This window comes from Olea europaea, chromosome 10, assembly GCF_002742605.1.
Source record: "Olea europaea var. sylvestris chromosome 10, O_europaea_v1, whole genome shotgun sequence".
Taxonomy (NCBI): Eukaryota; Viridiplantae; Streptophyta; class Magnoliopsida; order Lamiales; family Oleaceae; genus Olea; species Olea europaea.
In genome coordinates, this window is record NC_036246.1 from 16,407,956 (window position 1) to 16,429,021 (window position 21,066).

A 21,066-nucleotide genomic window follows, 5' to 3' on the forward strand; every position below is an offset into this window, starting at 1 on the left:
TATTGTACAAAACGTCTATATCTTTCATTTTTTTAGCATTTTCACCCCTCTTTTTACCTTCCATTGTGAAAAAGGTTATTTTCATTTAATTTCTCAATAAAAAAATATAAAATAACAAATATATCCTCATATTTAAATGAAACCAAAAAAGAGAAGAACAAATTACAATTATACTCTCAAATTTTTTCAAAAACTGTAAATGAATCCAAACAAATTATTAAAAGGGTAACTAACACAAAACATCCTAACTATCAATATTATTGTACAAAACATCTTTACCTTTTATTTTTGGAATTTTCACCCTTATTGTTACATTACATTGCAAAAATCATGATTTTAATACATTTTCTCAATTAAATAATGTAAAATAATGAATACACCCTCCTATTTTTAAGAGAGAGAGAGAGAGAGCAAACTGCAAATATACTCCCAAATTTTTCAAAAAAGTATAAATAAATTCCAAATAAACAATTAAAAAAGTAATTTTTTTAATTTTTGTTTTTAATTATTTATTTGAAATTTATTTTTACTTTTTTGAAAACACTAGAAGTATAGTAGCAATTTGTTCTTTATTTTTCTTTAATTTCAATATGAGAGTATATTTTTCATTTTACAGATTTTAATTGAAAAAATTAATAAAAAGGATAATTTCTGCAATAAAATATGAAAATCATGTAAAATTCCAAAAAAAAAAAAATGAAAGGTAAAGACGTTTGCACAATAATATTAAAAGGTAGAGACGTTTTGTGCTAATTACTCTTTTAATAATTTATTTAGACTCATTTGCAATTTTAAAAAAAAATTGAGAGTATAATTACAATTTGTTCTTTTTTTCCTTTTTGGTTTTATTTAAATAGGAGGGTATATTTGTCATTTTATATTTTTTTTTTTTTGAGAAATTTGATGAAAATGACATTTTTCAGAATGAAAAGTGAAAAATAGAGATGAAAATATCAAAACATAAAAGGTGCGAACGTTTTGCATAATAACATTCCAACTCTTTGTTCATAGAAGATCCGTTATCTTACTGGTAAGTAGAATAGTGAATCTATTGCATACACATATAATACTTGTGAGCTAAAAATTTCTTGTTATCATCTCAAGATCGAAGATTGTGCACTTTCATATAGAATAATTATAGGACATTTTATGTACAAGATAAATCAAGAACAAAAATTCTAATGATAAATCCTTGATATGCAGGCTGAGGCAAAACTTTGTCTTCTAAGATCTTTCATATCACAGTCTTACTTTAGATAATTTAATTCCCATAGTGAAAAATCGAATGGGTACGAAATTTTAACACACCAAAATCTATTTCATTTTTATTTTATAAAAATAGATTTGAAGTGTTACCAAAAATCATCTTTTATCTAATTTAAGTGGAAAATCACTTTTTTTTTTTTTTTTTAAATTTGAGATTTGATCGGTAATTCAATAATGATAGACTAACAATTCAAGCGAAAAATTTTCACATTAAATAAAAGTCTTGAAATACTACAATTTCAAATTATCAATTTAGATCTAACGTAGAATGTTAAATGTTCGAACAAAAAAAAAAGATAGGAAAAATTGCAGTTGACATACCAAACCTTTCGTTTATTAGCAGATTTTGTCCAAACCTTTCATTTGTGCCACCATGAGTACCAAACCTTTAAAAAATATGCAGCTCAAGTCCAAAATGATGATTTCCATTAATTTGACCATCAAAACCGTTAGTTGACTCCCAAAATAAAAAAAACTTTACTATTTCCCCCAAATAAGATAGGGGCATTTTGGATAAAACACAATTTTCTATTAAATCAAAAATTGGAAAAAAAAAAAAGGTCAATAATGGTATCTCTACAATCGCCGACAGACACCATCATCCACTCTACCCAACCGTCGCAACCACCGCTGACAGCCACCACTACCCACGCAACACCTACATCACCATTAAAGCTCAATAATAATATCTCTACAACCTCTCACAAACCCCAAATTCTCAGCCTTCATAGTCACGTCGGGCTTATCTTCATCTGTGCACAGCTTGAGCAATATGTCGAATGGAGTGCCTACCTCCACCAAAATCTCTTCCTCGTCAACTCTTTCTTCCTCTTCAATTACCCTATCAACAGCTTCATTAACATTATCATTACTATCGCAAGCATTAGACTTTAAATTTGGCTGCAATTTCAACAACCTTGACTCCACTGATTACTATTCCAGAAACACCCGCCACTCCCATTCAACTTTAACAAATCAAGGTTTGTTTCAATTGAATCCAACCCACAAACCAAATCCGCCTCTATTCGATTTTGCTTTTCGGGATTTTGCCTTTTTAGGCTTTTCAATGGATTGGTGGTGGTTGAGAAATAGGGTTTGAGAGGTGGCGACTGAGAAGGGTTTGTGATTGTGAAGAAGAAGGGTAATCACTGTGGTTTTATTTTTTTTGTTTTTGTTGTCTTTAAATTTTTTTGATTTAATAGGAAAAATGTGTAACCTACAATTAATTTATTCAAATTGTGCCACGTCATCCGTTCTTGATATAAGCTAAGTACACGTGCTTGGTTCTCACGGTTGGCCGACTACTTTGAAACCAATATCAAAGTTTGGTGACAATTATTGCTGTGATTAATCCTCACTTGTTTCCAACGTTAAAAAATCAAGTGTATTGAAAGAGTATATTCCTATGCTCCCCGCCTGTGAGAAGATTCCCAATTGCAATGAACAAGATGTGGATTGCAGTTTCAGCCATAGTGGTGGCCTTCCTCGCCATAACTTCATTTTCTCCACTTGAAAAATTCTATCACAACTTCGCAGTTCCTCGTAAGTAAACATAATCAAAATCAAATTTCATTGAATTGTAAATAACTTTGTGTGTGCCGGTACACCAGTGTACGATCTCCTGTAGCACAACGTTCTTACCCATCGCCTCCTGTGCTCCCGAAGAAAATTACAGTAACTTGTTAAAACTGTTAATGAGTTTTTGGGTTTTACGGGCATAGATATATATTCACAATGTAAAATGTAATGATGGTCTTAGAAATTTGTATTATTATCTGAGCTTTTTCTTGTATTGATTTTTTGGGTTTGCAGAATCGTTTTTGCATGGTGTAGTAGCAGATTTGTTGGTGACAAACGGGACTATATATACCAGTAACGTCAATCTTCCCTTTGCTGACTCCATGGCAGTTCGCAATGGTCGGATTCTCAGAATTGGCAACTATTCCTCCATGCAGGTCTTTTGTTTATTCCCCCTTCTGAACTTGATTTTCATTCAGTTTCACTCGTACAAGTACTCGCATTTGGAATTTTTTTATTTTAATTTTAATTTTTATTTTGGTTGAAGCACGTAAAAGAGGATATCATTTATAAAATTAGCATAGGTTGGATGAAATGACAAAGCAAGTAGGAATTCTTCATGATCGATAGACACTATATAGTTAATAGGCAAGTTTTACGAAATGGTTAATTGACCAGTTATGCTTTTTAGTATTGAATTGTGGGCCGTTTGAAGAACAAAATGTCGAAAAGATGAAAGTGACGTGGGATGGTTTTCTTTAGAACAGATAAAGAAGAAATGAGAACATTTTATTTTAATTTTAATTTTTATTTTGGTTGAAGCACGTAAAAGAGGATATCATTTATAAAATTAGCGTAGGTTGGATGAAATGACAAAGCAAGTAGGAATTCTTCATGATCGATAGACACTATATAGTTAATAGGCAAGTTTTACGAAATGGTTAATTGACCAGTTATGCTTTTTAGTATTGAATTGTGAGCCGTTTGAAGAACAAAATGTCGAAAAGATGAAAGTGACGTGGGATGGTTTTCTTTAGAACAGATAAAGAAGAAATGAGAACATATGTCAAGAAGTGAAGGTTCACCAATTGATAACAAATCAAGAGAAAGACGACTGAGATTGTTGCAGCATGCCTTGTGCGTACACCTTAAAAATCTCTTGTTTATTGAGTGTAGCAACAGAAGAACAAATTAGACTAGGAATATGTACACCAATATTAACATGACCAAATGTGATTGTAAAGGATTTGATTCCGCGGAATATTTCGATAGCTGTGATGATAGAGCTGAGTAAAGTTATTCATGTAGGCAACCTAAAATTATCCCCTTTCTGAAAATAAGTACAGGTTATATTAGCCTGGAGAATATTTTACTCTCTTCCATTTTCTATTTACTTGCATAATTGTATTTGGTTTTTGGGGTATCTCGAGGTCAAAAATTGAAAGAAATCTTGTTGCTATATGTTAATTATAATAAAACTGAATGAAGAAACTAATTTTATGTGGACTGCTGCTTAATTTGGCCAAGATGATTGATGATATTTAGGAATTGCATGAGATTTTGCAACCCAGTTCACTGGCTGCTAGTGAAGAACTTCATTTTCTCTTATAATTCGGACAGAGTCTCAATTCAATGGTTGAAAGTATTATTATGTGACATTTCTAGATTCAGATGTTCTTTTCTAGATAGGTGTTATGTATCCTCTTTAAGCATGCTGTTGTTGGTCCAGCTATTGGATGGTTAGTGTTCTTTTATGGAGACCATTTACACTGTATCTATAATACAATTATGATCCAAGTGAAGAGTCAAATCAATATAATTCATTGAAATTTTGGTTACATCCATTTATTTTTGGATATCAGTTGTACCGTTGATGCATCAATGAATCCTCCTTCTACACTTTCATGATTTGATAATCCCCTATTGTCTATTTATGTCATTCCTGATTCTGGATAACTTTCTGTGGAAGATAAATGAAATCTCCTAATCAACATTTTGGAGATGGATTATGTTTTCTTTTCATGCCGTCGCATAATGAATAGCTTTTTATTCTTCTTTCGGATCATACATGTTTTATGTACCTTTCCTATTACTTTTCCCATAAAGACGCAAATTTGGTTCTAATTTATTATATTTTTCTTTTAAATGATGACATAATCAGACAGGTTTAGGGGGAAAGAGAAATAGGGATGTTATGCAGTCAGATACTCTTTTACAAAATGAATAAATTCTAAACTGATTAAAAAAATCCATAATCTCTTTTCGCCATTGTCTGCTTATATGTGGATGCATGTCATTGCAGGACTTGGCCGGATTTGCTACTAAAACATTGAATCTAGAGGGGAAGGTTGTGGTTCCTGGATTTATTGACTCACATGTTCACTTAATTTTTGGAGGATTGCAGGTTCTTGCTATAATCTTTCAATTGTGTTCATTTTTCTGTTCCTATATGTGATAATACAATCTGGGCTTCATAGTTTATACATTTTGATCAAGAAAAAGTTGTTGGCTAAAACATTATTTTAGTTCTTTAATCAAACCGGACTAGAAGAATAATTCTTTTCCTCTTCTAACATTATTCCTTTGTATCTTTTTCAGTTTGACTTGATATTTTGATATATATTTTGTTCAAGTAGATATCTTACAAATACTTTCTATTACTTTATTCATTTAAGTATCTCAGCCGAATTAAAAATTTTTACTCTGAAGAATCCTTTATATATATATATTTGAAATTTCAAATTGACACAACTGTTACATCTGAAATTCAGTTATGCTCATTTTCAGAAATTTGTTGTTTAACTGGAAAGTTCTTGAGGAGTCGAGTATTTTAACATTGATAAAGAAAAGAGTTGCTTTGTCTGAGCATTTAGAAATTGTTGGTGAACGGACTAAAAGTGAACGGTTCAAAAGTGAGGACATTACTACTCTCTCATACTCAATAAACAATTGCTTATGTTGTTTTTATTAACGCATAATTTAGACAGAAAAAGTTCTAGGAACACGTTTTTTGGACATTTAGTTGCAAATAGAATGTGGTTATGAAAGGAGAATTTTTTTGGGTCATTAAAATGACTGTTTGCACAAGAATTTTCAATGATAGGAAGTTTGAGTAATTTCAATCCTCTCTCTCTTTTCATTAAGAATTTGAACTAACAATGTTTGTCATCACTTTAAATATAGAAGGGTCACTGTAAATAATGATAGTATTGGAAAAAATTACTTTATTGTGTTTTTTAAATTATAATAAATATGCTGGACTTATTTAGAAAATGGAAACAGATGGCACAAGTGCAACTCCGTGGTGTAGATAGAAGAGAACACTTCGTGAACAAGGTCAAAGAGGCATTATCAAGTAAGTCACATGTTTCCATGCATATTATATGCTAATTAAATCAACATCACAATTTTAATTTTTATTACCAATTATATTTATCATACTTTGGCTACCATTCTCACTATTTTTGTTTTGTTTTTGTTGCTGCTTTTTCTATTACCTCTTTTTGCTCATTGAAGATTGAAGAATTCCACCATTTTGTTGCAATTGCTTCACCATTTTATTTGCATTAAGCATTTTTTCATGTTGTTGGGTAATTGAGCATGCAACAACTTAGTGAAAGTATGTAATGGTTATTGTTGAAGAAAAAGGTATGCTGTGTGTACTATCTAAAGCACTATAATCATGGGTTTGGTTGGAATTCCTAGATATGAGACAGGGCTCTTGGTTACTGGGGGGTGGTTGGAACAATGATCTATGGGGAGGAGAGTTGCCAATGGCATCTTGGATTGATGATATCTCTCCTTACAATCCTGTAAGAAGTTTTGAGTTCATTGTACACGTTCTTTAATCTTGTAGTCGCATGCTATTTATTTTAAAAACTTTGCGTGCAGGTTTGGCTGACAAGGATGGATGGCCACATGGGCTTGGCAAACTCCATGGCTCTTAAAATTGCTGGAATTTCTAAGAGCACAGAGGATCCAGGTGGTGGAGCTGTAATGAGAAACGGCGGTGGAGGTATTGTCAATGTCATCTTTCTATACCAAGTTGGTTTATTTTTCTGGAGAATTTAACCTTCTTTCAAGTTAAAGTTTTTAGCTACTAAAACTGTTGTTCACACCAGTTTCATATTATGTAGAAGTATCTTTGTCACTATCCTTGTCGTGGCACCCGTAATAAATAGGGTGTTTGGTCCCCTTACACATGGATCCAGCTACAATATATTACACTGCAGTAGAAACAAAATTTTAATTATATTTACACAACAAGCAACTAGCATATTGGTGTCCGTTTTATCCTTTCTTCTTGTCGAATGTACACAAATTTATTCCTTTAGACAGACTTGAACAAGACTAGCTTAAGGTTGAGCCATGATTTAGTCGTTCCTATCTATCCAACTGTAAAATCATGAAAGAACTTCTGATTACATTTATTCTTAATATGTTCTGGTTCTTCTCAGTTCAACACGCTCCCCTTTCTGATCTATGGAACTTCCATTAATCCATCTAAACAGTTGAGAAATAAGTTTGGATTGATATCATGTTGCCTTGTCATCACATGCAGAACCTACTGGTTTGCTGGTTGACTCTGCAATGAAGCTTGTCCTCTCCTGCATTCCAGAGGTCTCAATAAAGGAGAAGAGGGAAGCTCTATTGAGAGCCAGCAATCATGCCTTAATGAGAGGTGTGACAACAGTGGTTGATTTTGGGAGATATTTTCCTGGTGTATCAACAGAGCTATCGTGGGAAGATTTGTCAGGTTTTTATAACAAGTTCTAAAGATTCATCTTTGGATAAAAATGTGGTGCTGGCTTGACTCTTAAATAATGTCTAATTTTGGAAGTCATCATCAAACTGAAAACATCAAAAGGTCGCCTTTTACTAAGATTCTGACCGAACATTTAAAAAGGAACTAAATGGTACTTATAATGCACAAGGAAATGCAATGAACAAGGTTTTGTTATTTGAAGGCAAAGCTGAAAATTTTAAGAACAGTAAACTAACATGCAATGTTTTTGCATACATGTTTTTCTTCATCTCTTTAGTCTGTTTTCTTTTATATTTTCAGATGTCTACAGATGGGCTGATTTATCCGGGAACATGAAGATCAGAGTTTGCTTATTTTTCCCTATAGAGACATGGGCACGCCTATATGTACTTAAGTGATTGATTAACTTTCTTCGATTGTTAATTTCCTTTACTTAGTATGCAACTGAGCACATAGCTGAATGCCTGCTTATTTATCATATTCGACAAATGCATACAAGGATGTTTCTCTTGTACTTATGTCTCTGTATTGACCTTATGCACGAAAAGTCATGAACTCGATAGGATTCTAGTACATATATTCCTATCAAACACCATTCATTTTATGTATGGTTTTTATACATCTTGTTAATTATTAATCCTCATTGAGATTTATTTATTTATTTATTTTTCTTTCTTAGGAACTTATAAATGAAGCTGGTCGTAAGCTGAGTCAATGGATCTACTTAGGTGGCATGAAATCTTTTGCTGATGGATCCTTGGGATCTAGCAGTGCATTGTTATATGAGGTGAGAATAAAAGCATTTTTGGGAGTTGTTTATAATCCATTTAATTTATAAATAGATTGAAATGAGTGTTGGATAAGTGTACTACTTGTGGGTCCCATGAATTATGGATAAAAAATGGTTGACCGATTGTATGTAGATTATAAACAAGAGGCATGCAAGGGCTAAGATTCTTTTCATTTATGCTTATGAAAGCCATTTGTATCTTGATTTTTTTTTACTTATTTTTCTGGGTAAGTTCTGTATTTAGACCTACACAAAATGGTAGTTAGATGCTTCTTGGGCTAATGATTTCTTCTTTTCCCTCATGTTTTAACATTCTAGGGTGAGAACATGTTAGAATTAGTTTATGGTACTGAGAGTTTCCATGTTTCTGTAGCCATATGTTGATGAAGTGCAGAATTACGGCCTGCAAGTGGCAGATATGGATGGTTTGTACAACATGACAGTCTCTTCGGATAAATCTGGCCTTCAGGTTCTTTGTTTCTTGCTATGCAGATCACATCCTCTTCTTTACAGTCCGCATGGTTTCGCATTCTTCTATTGATGTCATTTTTATTTTTTTCCAGATTGCAGTTCATGCCATAGGTGACAGGGCCAATGACTTAATCTTGGACATGTTCAAATTTGTGGCATCTAAGAATGGAATAAGGGACCGAAGATTTAGGGTAAATTCGACTGCTTTGAGTCTAAGAAGTTCATCAATCGATTCTCAAGTTTCCTTGTGCTTGACATATTCTGGCACTTTTTTCCTTCCCAATAAATTTTCAGAAGTGTTGCTAGGGATATATGGGTGTAGGTGTAGGCCAACGTGCTTAATTTATGAGTGGTAGGTGCAAATGTGGGTTATAGCTTGTTAGGACTACTTATGTAATGTGCATTGGGCTTGGTCTTGGTCTTGGTCTTGGTGTGGCTAATGAGTTTGTGGCCTAAGGGAGATACTGGGTTGCTTGGCAAAGTTATAGGCTCGCCGTATCATGGTTTTTTGGCTTAATTGTAACCTCATGGCAACAATGAAATTTGAATTCTTCTTTGTTGATAAAAAAGACTGCGTTTGAACTTCTTGTTTGCAGGTGCTCATTTTGCTGTAGAGAAATCTTTAATTATTCTTAAAAGACTGCTGTAATAGTTTCTTCTATTAACTTTGAAACCTGTCAAAACTTCATGAAAGTTGTTTGGTCAAAGGAAAATGACTTATCTAGCTGAATGTTAAAATTATGAAATGTGGTATAGTTTTTGCATTTCGAAAATTTAAAAATTGTATAATTGATTAATTATATGAATTATTAAGTAAATATAATATTTTATAATTTTAGATGTTTGGTTTGTAATTTTTTAATTTATAAATGTTTTTTAAAATGATTAAAAAATTGAAATAATATAAAAATAAGAAAACCTTTTTTTTTTTTTCTTCTTCTTCGTGTCTAGGCTTGTAAAATTTGAAACAGGGGCAGAGCTAAGATTGTAGAATTGTGGGGGCAACCGGGGCGGGGGGTGTGCATAATTAAAAACTATTAAGGTTTTTTTTTTTTTTTAAATTTTTTTTCTTGTGCAAAATCTTAGATTTAAAATTTAGTGTCGGGGCAGGTGACCCCACTACCCCCACTGTAAACCTATCTATGGCCTTTACGTTTAATCACACTTTGTGCTTTATAGAACACTAGTATTGATATGCCATTCCCCCCACCCCCTCCCATTTTGGTGTTATTTCACACTACAATGTTCCTGTATCTCATACTTGGCTAATTTTGTTATAATAACCGTTGTTTGTCGTTTTCAGGCATGCCTTTAAACTTCTTGGGTCTTGGCGCTGGTGGTGGCTGTGGTGTTGGGTTAGGGCTTGGATGGGGATTTGGCACAGCATTTGGTAGTCAGTATCGTAATTCTAGGGTTACATTCGAAGGTACGGGATTTGATCGTAAAAATCACAATGAAGAAAGAGATTCTGAAAACCCAAGAAAGAAAGTCCAGAAAATTCATGCTTCTCAATAATTTCTCTTTGGACCAAGTCTGAAATCTCATCTTCAAATTTGTTGCAACATCGAATGTTGTATTATGCTATGTTTTTCTAGTTTAATTTTGTACAATATTTGTTCTTTCTAGGTTTCATGAAAGATTCCTTAAGCATGGTATTGTGGCTTAAACTTTAACTGTTTACACAGATGAGAAATCCAATTTGACTAGAAAACTGGAATTAAAATAATCTTGTTCGAGCAAGATCAGCTTAGGAAAAAATGTGATATGACTTTTGAAAAAGGATAATACTACAGCTTATCTTAATTTTATCGGGAGCGTGACTTAATTTGTTATTTTGTTGCTCCTGTACAGAAGAACATTACTTTTTTTTTTTTTTTCATGATGGAGAACCCTCAGTCGCTACCCTTCGGGTGCGCATTGGGTAAACCGTCAGACTGATGCAATAGTCTGCAAACTATGCTAATAAGATAAATCGCATTAGACAAATCCTGTGCGACAGGTTTGATCGAAAAAGTGTTGGTAGGAGGAATTAAATTCGTGACCAGAGGCTTCTGCGCTCACCTATTCGACAAACTCGGCCACCCCATTAGGGGTACCTTACATTGAACCTTAACTTTCATAGAAGGGAGTATAAGAAAGTATGGCTCTATATATTCATGATTTGGACAATCACAAAAGAATATCTTTGCAGTTTAAAATGCAATTTTTGAAAGATGCGACTGAGACTGCTGTGGCCAACATCTCTTTAAAGATATTTATATGCAAAGGTGAGACTAGCTTAGATCTGCACGGCTCAATTTGCCCATTTTTTGTATGTAAACTCTTGCGAGGGTTCGTGGCAACAAATAATCTTCCTTGTATGTGAATAGCCACTAGAACATACAGTATTCGTATTTTTGTGCAATAATATATCAATCTCTTGAATCATTTGTAGTTTCCTAAAAATATTTTGAAAAAAGAAATTTTAGTCCAACATTTTATTTTATTTTATTTTATAAACTCACTAAGTATGGAAAGATTAATTTTAATTGAGATGCATTAAATATTTAACAAAATTAATAATTTAAAAATATAAATAATCAGTAACAAAAAATCTCAAAATTTTGTTTCAAAGAAAAAAAATTATACTTTAAAAAATCTTTTATAATTTTTAAGGAATGACTTATCGGTCTGACTAGTAACTTGAGACCCAATGCCTCGGTTGGATAAATGTTCAGTCGAGTCTAATAACTATGGTTCCAAAAGGGCCGCCTAACCTAACAAAATGATCGACCACTAAAACTTAAAAAGAAAATAAGTCCAACCAAAAACATATTGACCCAAACCCAACCCACGAACATAGCTCTATCTGTTCATTAACAAAGTACAAAGTATTATTGATTTGATATATTTATAATTTTGATAATTATGTTTTTTTTTTCCTTTTTTTGAAAGCTTAAAATAATATGTATGAAACTCTTAGGGCCGGTTTGATAGGTTTCTTTTTTCATGGAAAGTGGAATTTTTTTATATTTTTCACTCAAATGGTATGTTTGATGGGCAAAATTTCCATGGAATTTGGTTTCCAATTAACCTCCACGTGACTGGATTTTAAGGGATTGATTTTCCTTTGGTTTTGGTAGGAATTGGATTTTTCAACTTCTTTTTTTATTTTTTTTAGCAATGAAAACAAATTTTATCCATAATTGTAACAAATTTCATCCATTTAATCGACAATTTTCATAAAAAATAAAGCCAAACGAATACCAAAAAATCCAAAATTTCAACATTTCTCAGATGAAAAATTATACCAATCAAACATATTTAATTGACAATTCTCAATAAAACAAGTTCTAGGCAATTCAATTTTCTAAAATTCGTTTTCTTTCCACCCAAATTTCATTCTTGCAATCACACGGACATTTATATTATTTTATGATGTGCATTATTATTTTATTTGTTTATTGGTCTAGATTAATTAAAATAATATTAAAAATATAAAGCATCTTAATATGCCTAATCTCACAAGGATTGAGGCTTGACCTTCTAGCGTTATTACACTTTACACCTTTTGAAACCTTTCTTTTATAGTGTTTTAAAAATTCCATATTAAATACATTCAAAATTTTTAAATCTCTAGAAGCCTTAATGGTCCCAATTTAATATTCGACGAGTATTAGAACACATATCGCTAAGCTCAACGAGAAGTAAAACTCATGTTTAAACTTTCTTCATCAAACATAATTTTAAAACTTAATTTATTAGTGTAAACCATTTTTCTAAATAATAAAGCTTAACTTACTTTCTAAAAGAATAAAAGTACATATGAGAAGTGTTTATAAACAACGATGTTTATAAATATATAAAAATAAGTAGTGAAAAAGTGGATTGTACTTGTGGATTTGATTAAAGTGTTTATAATCAATGGTATTTATTAATGCTTCCCAAACATATTATAACTTCTAAGTTCAAAATACAGTATAAGATTCACCGCCACTCATTAATTTCGGGTCGATATTATTAACAGCATGCTCGATTATGCCTTTTAAATTATTTATTTCATCATACATAAATTTTGAAATTACTTTTTCAATAATATAATCAGGGTCGGATCCAAGATCGAGTTACAAAATTTCAAATCGAGCTACTACCCAAAAATAAATAAATTTACACATAAAAAACTAGTCTTTTACCAAAAAAATAAAATAAAAATACTTTAAAAAAATATTCTTGGGCCTGAGTGGGGGGACTACAGTCTAGCCCATCCCCCCAAATCCGTCTCTGAATATAACTCTTTTATGAAAAGTAAATCTCGATAACTTGAACATGAATTACTTTTAAGCACGAAAAATAAAACTCTTTTATACATCAATAACTTTTAAGCACGATCGAAGTCGCCATTAATTCCCTACTTGCCAACATCAAACCTATGGAAACTTGTTAGGTGATGCAATTTTTTGGGCCCATAATGTATTTCTCTTGAGTTTGGTTGAAAGGGACAAGCATTTGATATATTGGGAAATTTTCAACTTACATACGCCACTAGTTTTATACTTTTGTTGGATAGTGAGCTCCAGCGATATGTATTAATCTCATCAACTACAAGTCTCTCAACATCCACCCATATTCTAATGTCCTCTTATTCAAAGGCAAAGGGACAAATTATATTAAGCCACCGTTTGGTTCTTATTTTTTGACCACAAAAATGAAAAAAATAACCGTTATCCATCACATCAAGTAATCATATTTGACTTTTTATCTTTTGTGTGGATCCTGTAACATCTATATTTTTCATTTTCATTCTTACAAAAATAGAAATCAAACGAACCCAAATAATAAAAATTTAACACCCTCTATTTTGTAGTGTCTATTTTGAATATCGATAGAGATTGTAATGGAATAAGTTTGGGATTGTCCTGCTCATAGGGCTTGGCCTCGACTTGTGTCCAAGCTCAAGGTGGGGCGAGTACAGGGTAATACCGAGCCTTGTTTATTTTATTTTTGCAAATTCTAGGGTGATTCAAGAATTTGGTTAATGAGCTTGAGTAATTGGTTCGGATTTGAGCATAAAATAGTTGCGCTAAGGTAGTTTTAACAATGCTTGTTGTTGTTGTGTTTTTGTTTTTGTTTTTGTTTTTTTTTTTTTTGAAAACTATTATAAGCAAGGCAGCAAAATTGTACATCGCCACGTCAAGATGGGGCATGACGATAATTGTATTTTTCTAGTAAAATATCGTTCCTACCTATTGGGTTGAAAATAAAGGTATAAAATCTGAAGATTAATCTGTTTTAATAGGAAATAAAAGAAAGTTTAAACCTTTATTTTGATATTTGTTTATCTATTGAAGTTTTGTTTAATTTTTTGAGGTGCACGTGATGTGGCTTTTGAGGGAAGAAATTTTACAAGACGTTTGTTCTTAACCTAAAATGGTATTGGTGCACCCTATTATTTATTTTGTTTGATTGCTCGCTAAAATTTCGAGTGAAATTTGAATTTAATGGTTTTATTTTCAAAAAAACGACATATTTCTCGATTTTCTTAATTGTAGTTTGATGCATTGAGAAAATGTCTTATGAATCTTTCAAAATTAAAAAGGGTAATTGTTACAAAATGTTCATATTTTTTAAGTGTATTGTGAAAAACATCCTTACCTTTCATTTTTTGACATTTTTGCCCTTATTTCCACATTTCTTTGCTTTCACTATTTTTTTTGGTGTAAAATGACCAATATGTCATCCTATTTGAATAAAAGAAAAAAGAAAAGAAAAGAAAAAATTGCAACTATAGGCGGAACTTCTAAAAAAGTGCAAATGTGCTCCCAAAACTTCACCTTCTTCCCACATCTCACCCCCAAGCCACCGCCACTTGCCAGCCATTTTTAGCCACCTTCCGGTCAACTTGGTCGTCAGACCAACATACCAACTTGAAGCCCTCACTTTTCTCTTCACAGCCCACCCAACCACTGGCCGAAAATCTAAAAGAATTGGCCGAAAAATCACGCCAAAATAGGCTGCCTACGCAACTTCAATAGCAAAATCGACAAATTCAACTCCATTTTTCGACGTCGACGTTATGATCGACGATGGCAGACCACTCCTCCTAGTTTCGCCTCTTCAAGGAGAACCTAATGAATCTATGGGTCATCGTCAATTTTGGCCAGAAATTGTAGAAACAACCTTGACAGTTCGTACACAAAAAACTCAGCCGATTCCGTTTCGATTGATGATGCTACAGGGCTTCAATCCACCAATTCTAGCATGTAATCGTTAACTAATACTATCACAACTATGGGTCCTCCATCAATTGCATCAATTCATCAACCAAACGATCAATTTTCAAGATTGAACTCAAGAACTACCGACCAAACGCGAACTCCAATTTTCTGGTTGTAGATTTTGATTTTCAGCTTTGTTTGATGATATGAAGACATCTAGAGGAGCGCAATGATGAGCATAATCGACCTGGAGAATGGGTGTGCCATAGATATCATTAGAAATGGAGTTTCCGACCTTCATTTTTGGCCGTTTCATGTTGTGTGGGCAACCTATTTTGGTGCAATTTTCCAGTCAATTCCCTTATATTTTCGGCCAGTGGTTGGGTGGGTTGTGAAGAGGGAAGTGAGGGCTTCAAGTTGGTATGTTTGTCCGGCTGCCAAGCTAATTGGAAGTGGCTGAAAATGGCCGACAAGTGGCGGTGGCGTCGGGGTGAGGTGTGGGAAGAAAGTGAAGTTTTGGGAGAGGGCATTTGAACTTTTTTAGAAGTTTCGCCTATTGTTGCAATTTTTTCTTTGCTTTTCATTTTTCTTTTATTTAAATAGGAGGGTATATTGGTCATTTTGCACCCCAAAAACAGTGAAAAAGACCTTCAACGCAAAGAAATGTGAAAATAAGGGCAAAAATGTCAAAAATGAAAGGTAGAGACGTTTTCCATAATAAATCCGAAAGGTAAGGACGTTTTGTACCAATTACCCTTGTTAAAAATAATAAAACAACGTTTGATAAGGCCAAATGTAGACTGCATTCTTTTTCTTTTCATCAGGATTTCCATACTTATTTATACAAAAATAAATAAATAAATTGACATATTGTTGTAGGTCATTTGGGAATTATAAAAGTTCGCTTTGAAAGTGTTTATAAACGATTTAAGTTTTAAATGATTAATACTTATGAATTCATCGGCGCGAGTATTTAAAAACACGCGCCAAACATAGTCTAATATACTTTGCATTATTGTGCCATAAATTGGCGAGACTAATCGACATGAGAAAAGCTATATAGTAATATTGGTCTTAAAATATCAATCTAAATGACACTAACGTGATATTAAATAATAGGTACAATTAATTGAATCGCTTAATTATACATTTCATTGAGCCTACTATATAGCGTCACCTAAATTAATGTTCCAATATCATTGATTTTAGATAGCATTTTTCCTTCGACATAGACTGATAATCCTTTTGACCTTGTCAACAAAATCAATTTATGCTTTCGTGTGAATCAAAATTTAATTAACAATAAATTCAATTTTCAACCAAACTTTCAGTCGTAGACTACCTTATCATCGAACGACGGACCCACACTAATTCACATAGTCAAAAAGAAATATTTGTACATTGAAAAAATTAGGTTTGTAATATTATTTACGTTTCGTACTTAGTACATATGAACAATGCCATTAATTATTGGGCTAAAGGAAAGTAACAGATAGACACGCACCACATCACTAAAACCTAGCAATTTCTTGTATCTTTCTTCAATCTCTCATTAATTCATCATCTACCCATCTCACCAAATTAACCCCTTTTCACAAATTTAACTGAAAAAGGTCAAAAAAGATTTGGGATTATTATATATAGCACGAATTCTGCACGCAATCTAAACCCAAAGGCCAAGAAAAATTTAACAAAACTAAAGGGCTCTGTCTAGAATTTTCTTGGAGATCGAAAGAAGCAGATCTGAAACCATGGGTGGAGGCAATGCACAGAAATCCAAGATGGCTCGTGAAAAGAATTTGGAAAAGATGAAGGCCGCCGGAAAAGGTATGTGATTCTATTTTTTTTTTTTTTTCTTTTTTTTTTTTCTGAGATCAAATAGGGAATTTATTGATTTGAATAGGATTTAATCTGATGAAAAGGTTGTGATTTTTTCACTCAGGGAGTCAGCTTGAATCCAACAAAAAGGCCATGACGATCCAGGTTTAGATTATATATTTTTTCTTCATAATTTTTATTTTGTCTTTCTGATTTACTTAGGATTTTTTTGTTGATTTTTTTATTAACAATAAATTTTCAGTATGTTGTATATGAAACTTGCAATAATTTTCCTTCATTGTTTTAGTGTTTTGCTTAATTAAAGTATATTTTCCAAGATTGTTTACTCTTTAAGAAGTTTCGATTTTGCTATTCAATTTTGGAAAAGGAGAGGCAAACCGATTTAGGATTTTTCTTGGCGAACACAAGACTAATTTTTCTGTTTTAACTAAAGGAAATTAATGTTTGCATTTTAAATTTAACTTGCTATAGTTTGAATATTCATGACACGAAAACAATTAGAAGTTAAAACTTAAAAATGCCTCATTTTTATGGGGATTTTTTTTTTTTAAATTTAAATTAGAGGGTTTGAAACTTGCTCAACATCTTCTTTATCTGAGAAAGAGTGCAGCTTCTTTTGATTGGATAATAGCTTTCGGTTTTCGGAAATAGAGTGAACAAGACCAATACGCTGATTACAAATTGAGCTATGCTGCAAAAGATAAAAACAATCTTTTGTATGGGAACTTTTAAAAAAATTTATGGTTTTGAATTCATTTATGTGTTGAGTTGAGTTGAGTTGACGCTATACTTGACACAGACGAGAGCTTTCACGTGGAAATCTATGTTTAACTGGTTTGCTTTAAATATTGGGATCTAAATAGAGCAAGCTTCAGGTAGTCAAGATATTCATTTTATCTTTTGTTCATGAATATAAGTGCACAAGATTTTCGATGATTATGCATTTTTGTATGCAGGCTATGTTGATACCTCCACTGCAATCCTCCATCTTTTGATTGATTTTCACTTCTTCAATTATTATCTCTTTCTCCCTTTTTGTGCTGTACTCTGTATCTCATTTAGCTCCTTAGGTGCAAGCTATAAAGTTCCATATTTGAGCATCTTATTTTCTCCACTATATTTCAAACTCCAAAGCTACAAAGAAAGGAGAGTTTACTTTTACGATATGGTGATAGTCTGAATCACCTGTATTTGTACACTTTCAATAAAAAAAAAAAAAACCATCACAGTGGGTGGAACTGGTTCGACTATCATTCCTGCTGAGCCTTGCTCCCTCCCATTGGGCGTACCCACATGCACTAGAAGATTAGAATGGTCATCTACACTATATGAACCGCTATATGTAAGAATTACCAGTGCGACGCAGAATTTTCCCGCTATAAAAGAAGTCATCTTGTGCTTAAGTTTATGATGCATGCTTGTGATCAATGGTATTTATTATCGATTCTCTAACGCTTGGCAGTTGTGAATTGCAGTGCAAGGTGTGCATGCAGACATTTATCTGCACTACTTCAGAGGTGAAATGCAGGGAACATGCTGAAGCAAAGCACCCCAAAGCTGATGTCTATGCTTGTTTTCCTCATCTTAAGAAATGATGATTTCCAGTTAAAGTAAACATCAAATGTGATTTTCAACAGTGTCTCCTATCTGTCATGTGATTTGGGTCGGACCGGTTCCATTGTTTCTATTGAAATATTGTTCCAAACTGTTGTTGGTTACTTGAAACTCTTAAATATGTTTATAATATCTATGCTGTTCACTTTTAGATCGTTTTATTAAACTGGTTTGTGAAGTATGATTGGCGGCTCCCAGAATCTTTTGGTTTAGTGGTGCCAGTTTTAATCTTCTGTCCTCATTGCCATGTCTCCTTGGCTGTCCTCTGGGTAAAATTTTGACAATTCATTACATCAAACTCTTGTTAGCATATAGCAAGACACTATTGTAGCATATTCTGTGATGCCCTGCCAGCTATTTGCTACAATGGTTGAGGTTCAAATGTTATAGTGGAGGACAGCCAAAGAGATCAAGAAATGACGACTGTGGATCTCAAGTCCTCACTAATAAAGTGGGATATTTTGATCACCTTTTCCTCTCACCCTTCCTCAGCTCTCTAGTTCAGGAAGGGTAAACACGATGATCTTACCTTGAAGCAATCTCTGGACTTTTTCCTTATCCGAATGGGTCTTTGGCCCTGAATTGCACGTGCGAGTTCCCCCTGTGGATGAGTTTGAAAAATCATTACGAAAGAGTTACCACCTTATAGCAATGATATACAAATAACTAAAGTAATGTCGTAACATTGACTAATTTTCACATATTGGTAGTGCTCCGATCTCAACTCTACAATGGGCGTTTGGATTGAAGACCCCAGCGTCATAGACGGTTCTAAAAAGCACATAGGCCCGACCCGGGTGAAATCTCACCCCTTGTTAGTGAGTCTGATATTAAGCAGTCAACTGTCGAGTTGAACGGTTAATGCACAACTAGTCGTACTTTATTAAATCCTTTTCCCCTTTTTTAAGAACACTAGTCAATGTTGAATGTGCATTGAACGTTATTCTAAAATATTTTATAAGTGATATAAAAATAATATCTAATATCCATTTGTTTGAAAATTTGATGAGTGTCGGACGAATTAAAGAACATAAAATTTACATAGAAATTTCATAGAATAAAATTGTACTCAAATTGTATATTCAAAACTTAATTTTTATGATTCAAATTTTTAGTAATGATGAATACTACAAATAAGCAATCTTTTTTATATTACGTTTGATACATAAAAATTAATTGTTAATACATAAATTTAATTTAAGGGAAAATTGCAGCAAGGGTTCCAACCCTTTTCAATTTTTGCATACTTTACTATAACCTTCATTTTGTGCTAATAAAGATCCTAACATTTCATAAATATACAGTTGAAGTCCTGATGGATGAAATCAATCTATTTGACCTTTAGATGACTAAAAAAGTCAAAATTTGACAATTTGAACCAAATTAGAAAGGGCAAAATAGTACTTTTCATTTTTTTCATATTAAATAAATTAATTAATTAAATAAAAACCCCAAAAAATAAAAATAAATATACCCCATCCCAATCCTTTCTTCTCCGATGGGGCCTACCAGAAACCATCGCCACCGTCGCCTTTTCTCCGACGAGACCTACCATAAGCTGCCACCATCATAATCAAACCAAAACCAACCACAAAAAATTACAACATATTCTAACCTCGAAATCAATTTTCTAATTTCAATCACAATTGATGGCAAAATTTTTTTCCAAATATTCATCTTAACACCAGATCCGAACGGTACATTTTCTTTTAAAAAGCAAGATATCCCATCCTGATTAAAACCCAATTAGAATAGAGGGAATCAAACACACTCTTCACAGCCAAAGGACTCGTCAAAGTGTAGAGGTACTGTAACTGAAGACCCCTTGAAATATGAAGCCATTTCAAAATCAAGCAAGAGTAAAGATAGCCAGAGGAAGACTTTAATGTAGGAGTAAAATCGAGACTTGACTGTCGGGGTAAGGGAGAAGAAAGTGGATGCAATGGAAGTGAGGCAACCTGCCTTGTGGGCTTTCAAGAGGAGAACCCATGTTAATTGCTTGGCGTTCTTGTTTCGGCCTCCTTTGGGAAGATTCCAACACAGATCTGAATGATACAATTTCTTTAGAAGATTTTTGTCTCCAATTGTTAGGGCTTGCTGCTACTATCCATTTTCTTTTAGGGTTAGAAAATGCGGATGGTGTTTGAGGTGTAGCATATTTCCGAAGGTGGAGGTGGCGGCTGTTTCCATTAGCTGTCGTTGGAGAAGAAAGACCCCAATGGATTTTGATTTGAGCGAAGAGGGAAAAAGATGGGGTGGAGGAGAGCGGGGTTATATATTTATTTTTATTTTTTGGGGTTTTTAATTTAATTCTTTACTTATTTAATATGATAAAAATGAAAAGTACTATTATACCCTTTTTAATTTCGTCCAAATTGGTTTTGACTTCTATAGTCAACTAACAGTCAAATGGATAAATTCTATCTATTTGGACTTCAATTGCATATTTATGAAAAGTTAGGAACCTTCACTGATACAAAATGAAGGTTAGGGTAAAGTCTGTAAAAATTGAAAAGGTTTGGAACCGCTGTTGTAATAACACCAATTAAATTTCTAGATACATGAATATGAATAATTCCATCTATAATTATGTAAAAATGTATTATTGA

General features: G+C 32.9%; 2 protein-coding genes across 2 annotated transcripts; both read left to right on the forward strand.

Moving 5' to 3' along the window:
- Positions 1-2,569: 2,569 nt before the first annotated feature.
- Positions 2,570-10,325, forward strand: LOC111400348 (putative amidohydrolase YtcJ). Its single transcript, XM_023027762.1, has 12 exons — positions 2,570-2,808; positions 3,079-3,221; positions 5,087-5,188; positions 6,067-6,139; positions 6,490-6,596; positions 6,676-6,799; positions 7,346-7,540; positions 7,850-7,935; positions 8,229-8,336; positions 8,713-8,808; positions 8,903-9,128; positions 10,114-10,325. The coding sequence occupies exons 1-12, from the start codon at positions 2,706-2,708 to the stop codon at positions 10,323-10,325; spliced, it is 1,575 nt and encodes a 524-aa protein (XP_022883530.1). The 5' UTR covers positions 2,570-2,705.
- A 6,146-nt stretch (positions 10,326-16,471) lies between these two features.
- Positions 16,472-18,623, forward strand: LOC111401381 (uncharacterized protein At2g23090). Its single transcript, XM_023029090.1, has 3 exons — positions 16,472-16,831; positions 16,947-16,987; positions 18,319-18,623. The coding sequence occupies exons 1-3, from the start codon at positions 16,756-16,758 to the stop codon at positions 18,436-18,438; spliced, it is 237 nt and encodes a 78-aa protein (XP_022884858.1). The 5' UTR covers positions 16,472-16,755; the 3' UTR covers positions 18,439-18,623.
- The last annotated feature ends 2,443 nt before the right edge of the window (positions 18,624-21,066 follow it).

Excerpts from the sequence above, each read along its gene's own strand:
- LOC111400348 (XM_023027762.1), top strand. The coding sequence starts at position 2,706 with ATGAACAAGATGTGGATTGCAGTTTCAGCCATAGTGGTGGCCTTCCTC. Across the intron at positions 8,337-8,712 it reads GCAGTGCATTGTTATATGAG|CCATATGTTGATGAAGTGCA; the intron begins GTGAGAATAAAA and ends ATGTTTCTGTAG. Across the intron at positions 9,129-10,113 it reads GTTGCTAGGGATATATGGGT|GCATGCCTTTAAACTTCTTG; the intron begins GTAGGTGTAGGC and ends TGTCGTTTTCAG.
- LOC111401381 (XM_023029090.1), top strand. The coding sequence starts at position 16,756 with ATGGGTGGAGGCAATGCACAGAAATCCAAGATGGCTCGTGAAAAGAAT. Across the intron at positions 16,832-16,946 it reads GATGAAGGCCGCCGGAAAAG|GGAGTCAGCTTGAATCCAAC; the intron begins GTATGTGATTCT and ends TTTTTCACTCAG. Across the intron at positions 16,988-18,318 it reads AAAAGGCCATGACGATCCAG|TGCAAGGTGTGCATGCAGAC; the intron begins GTTTAGATTATA and ends TGTGAATTGCAG.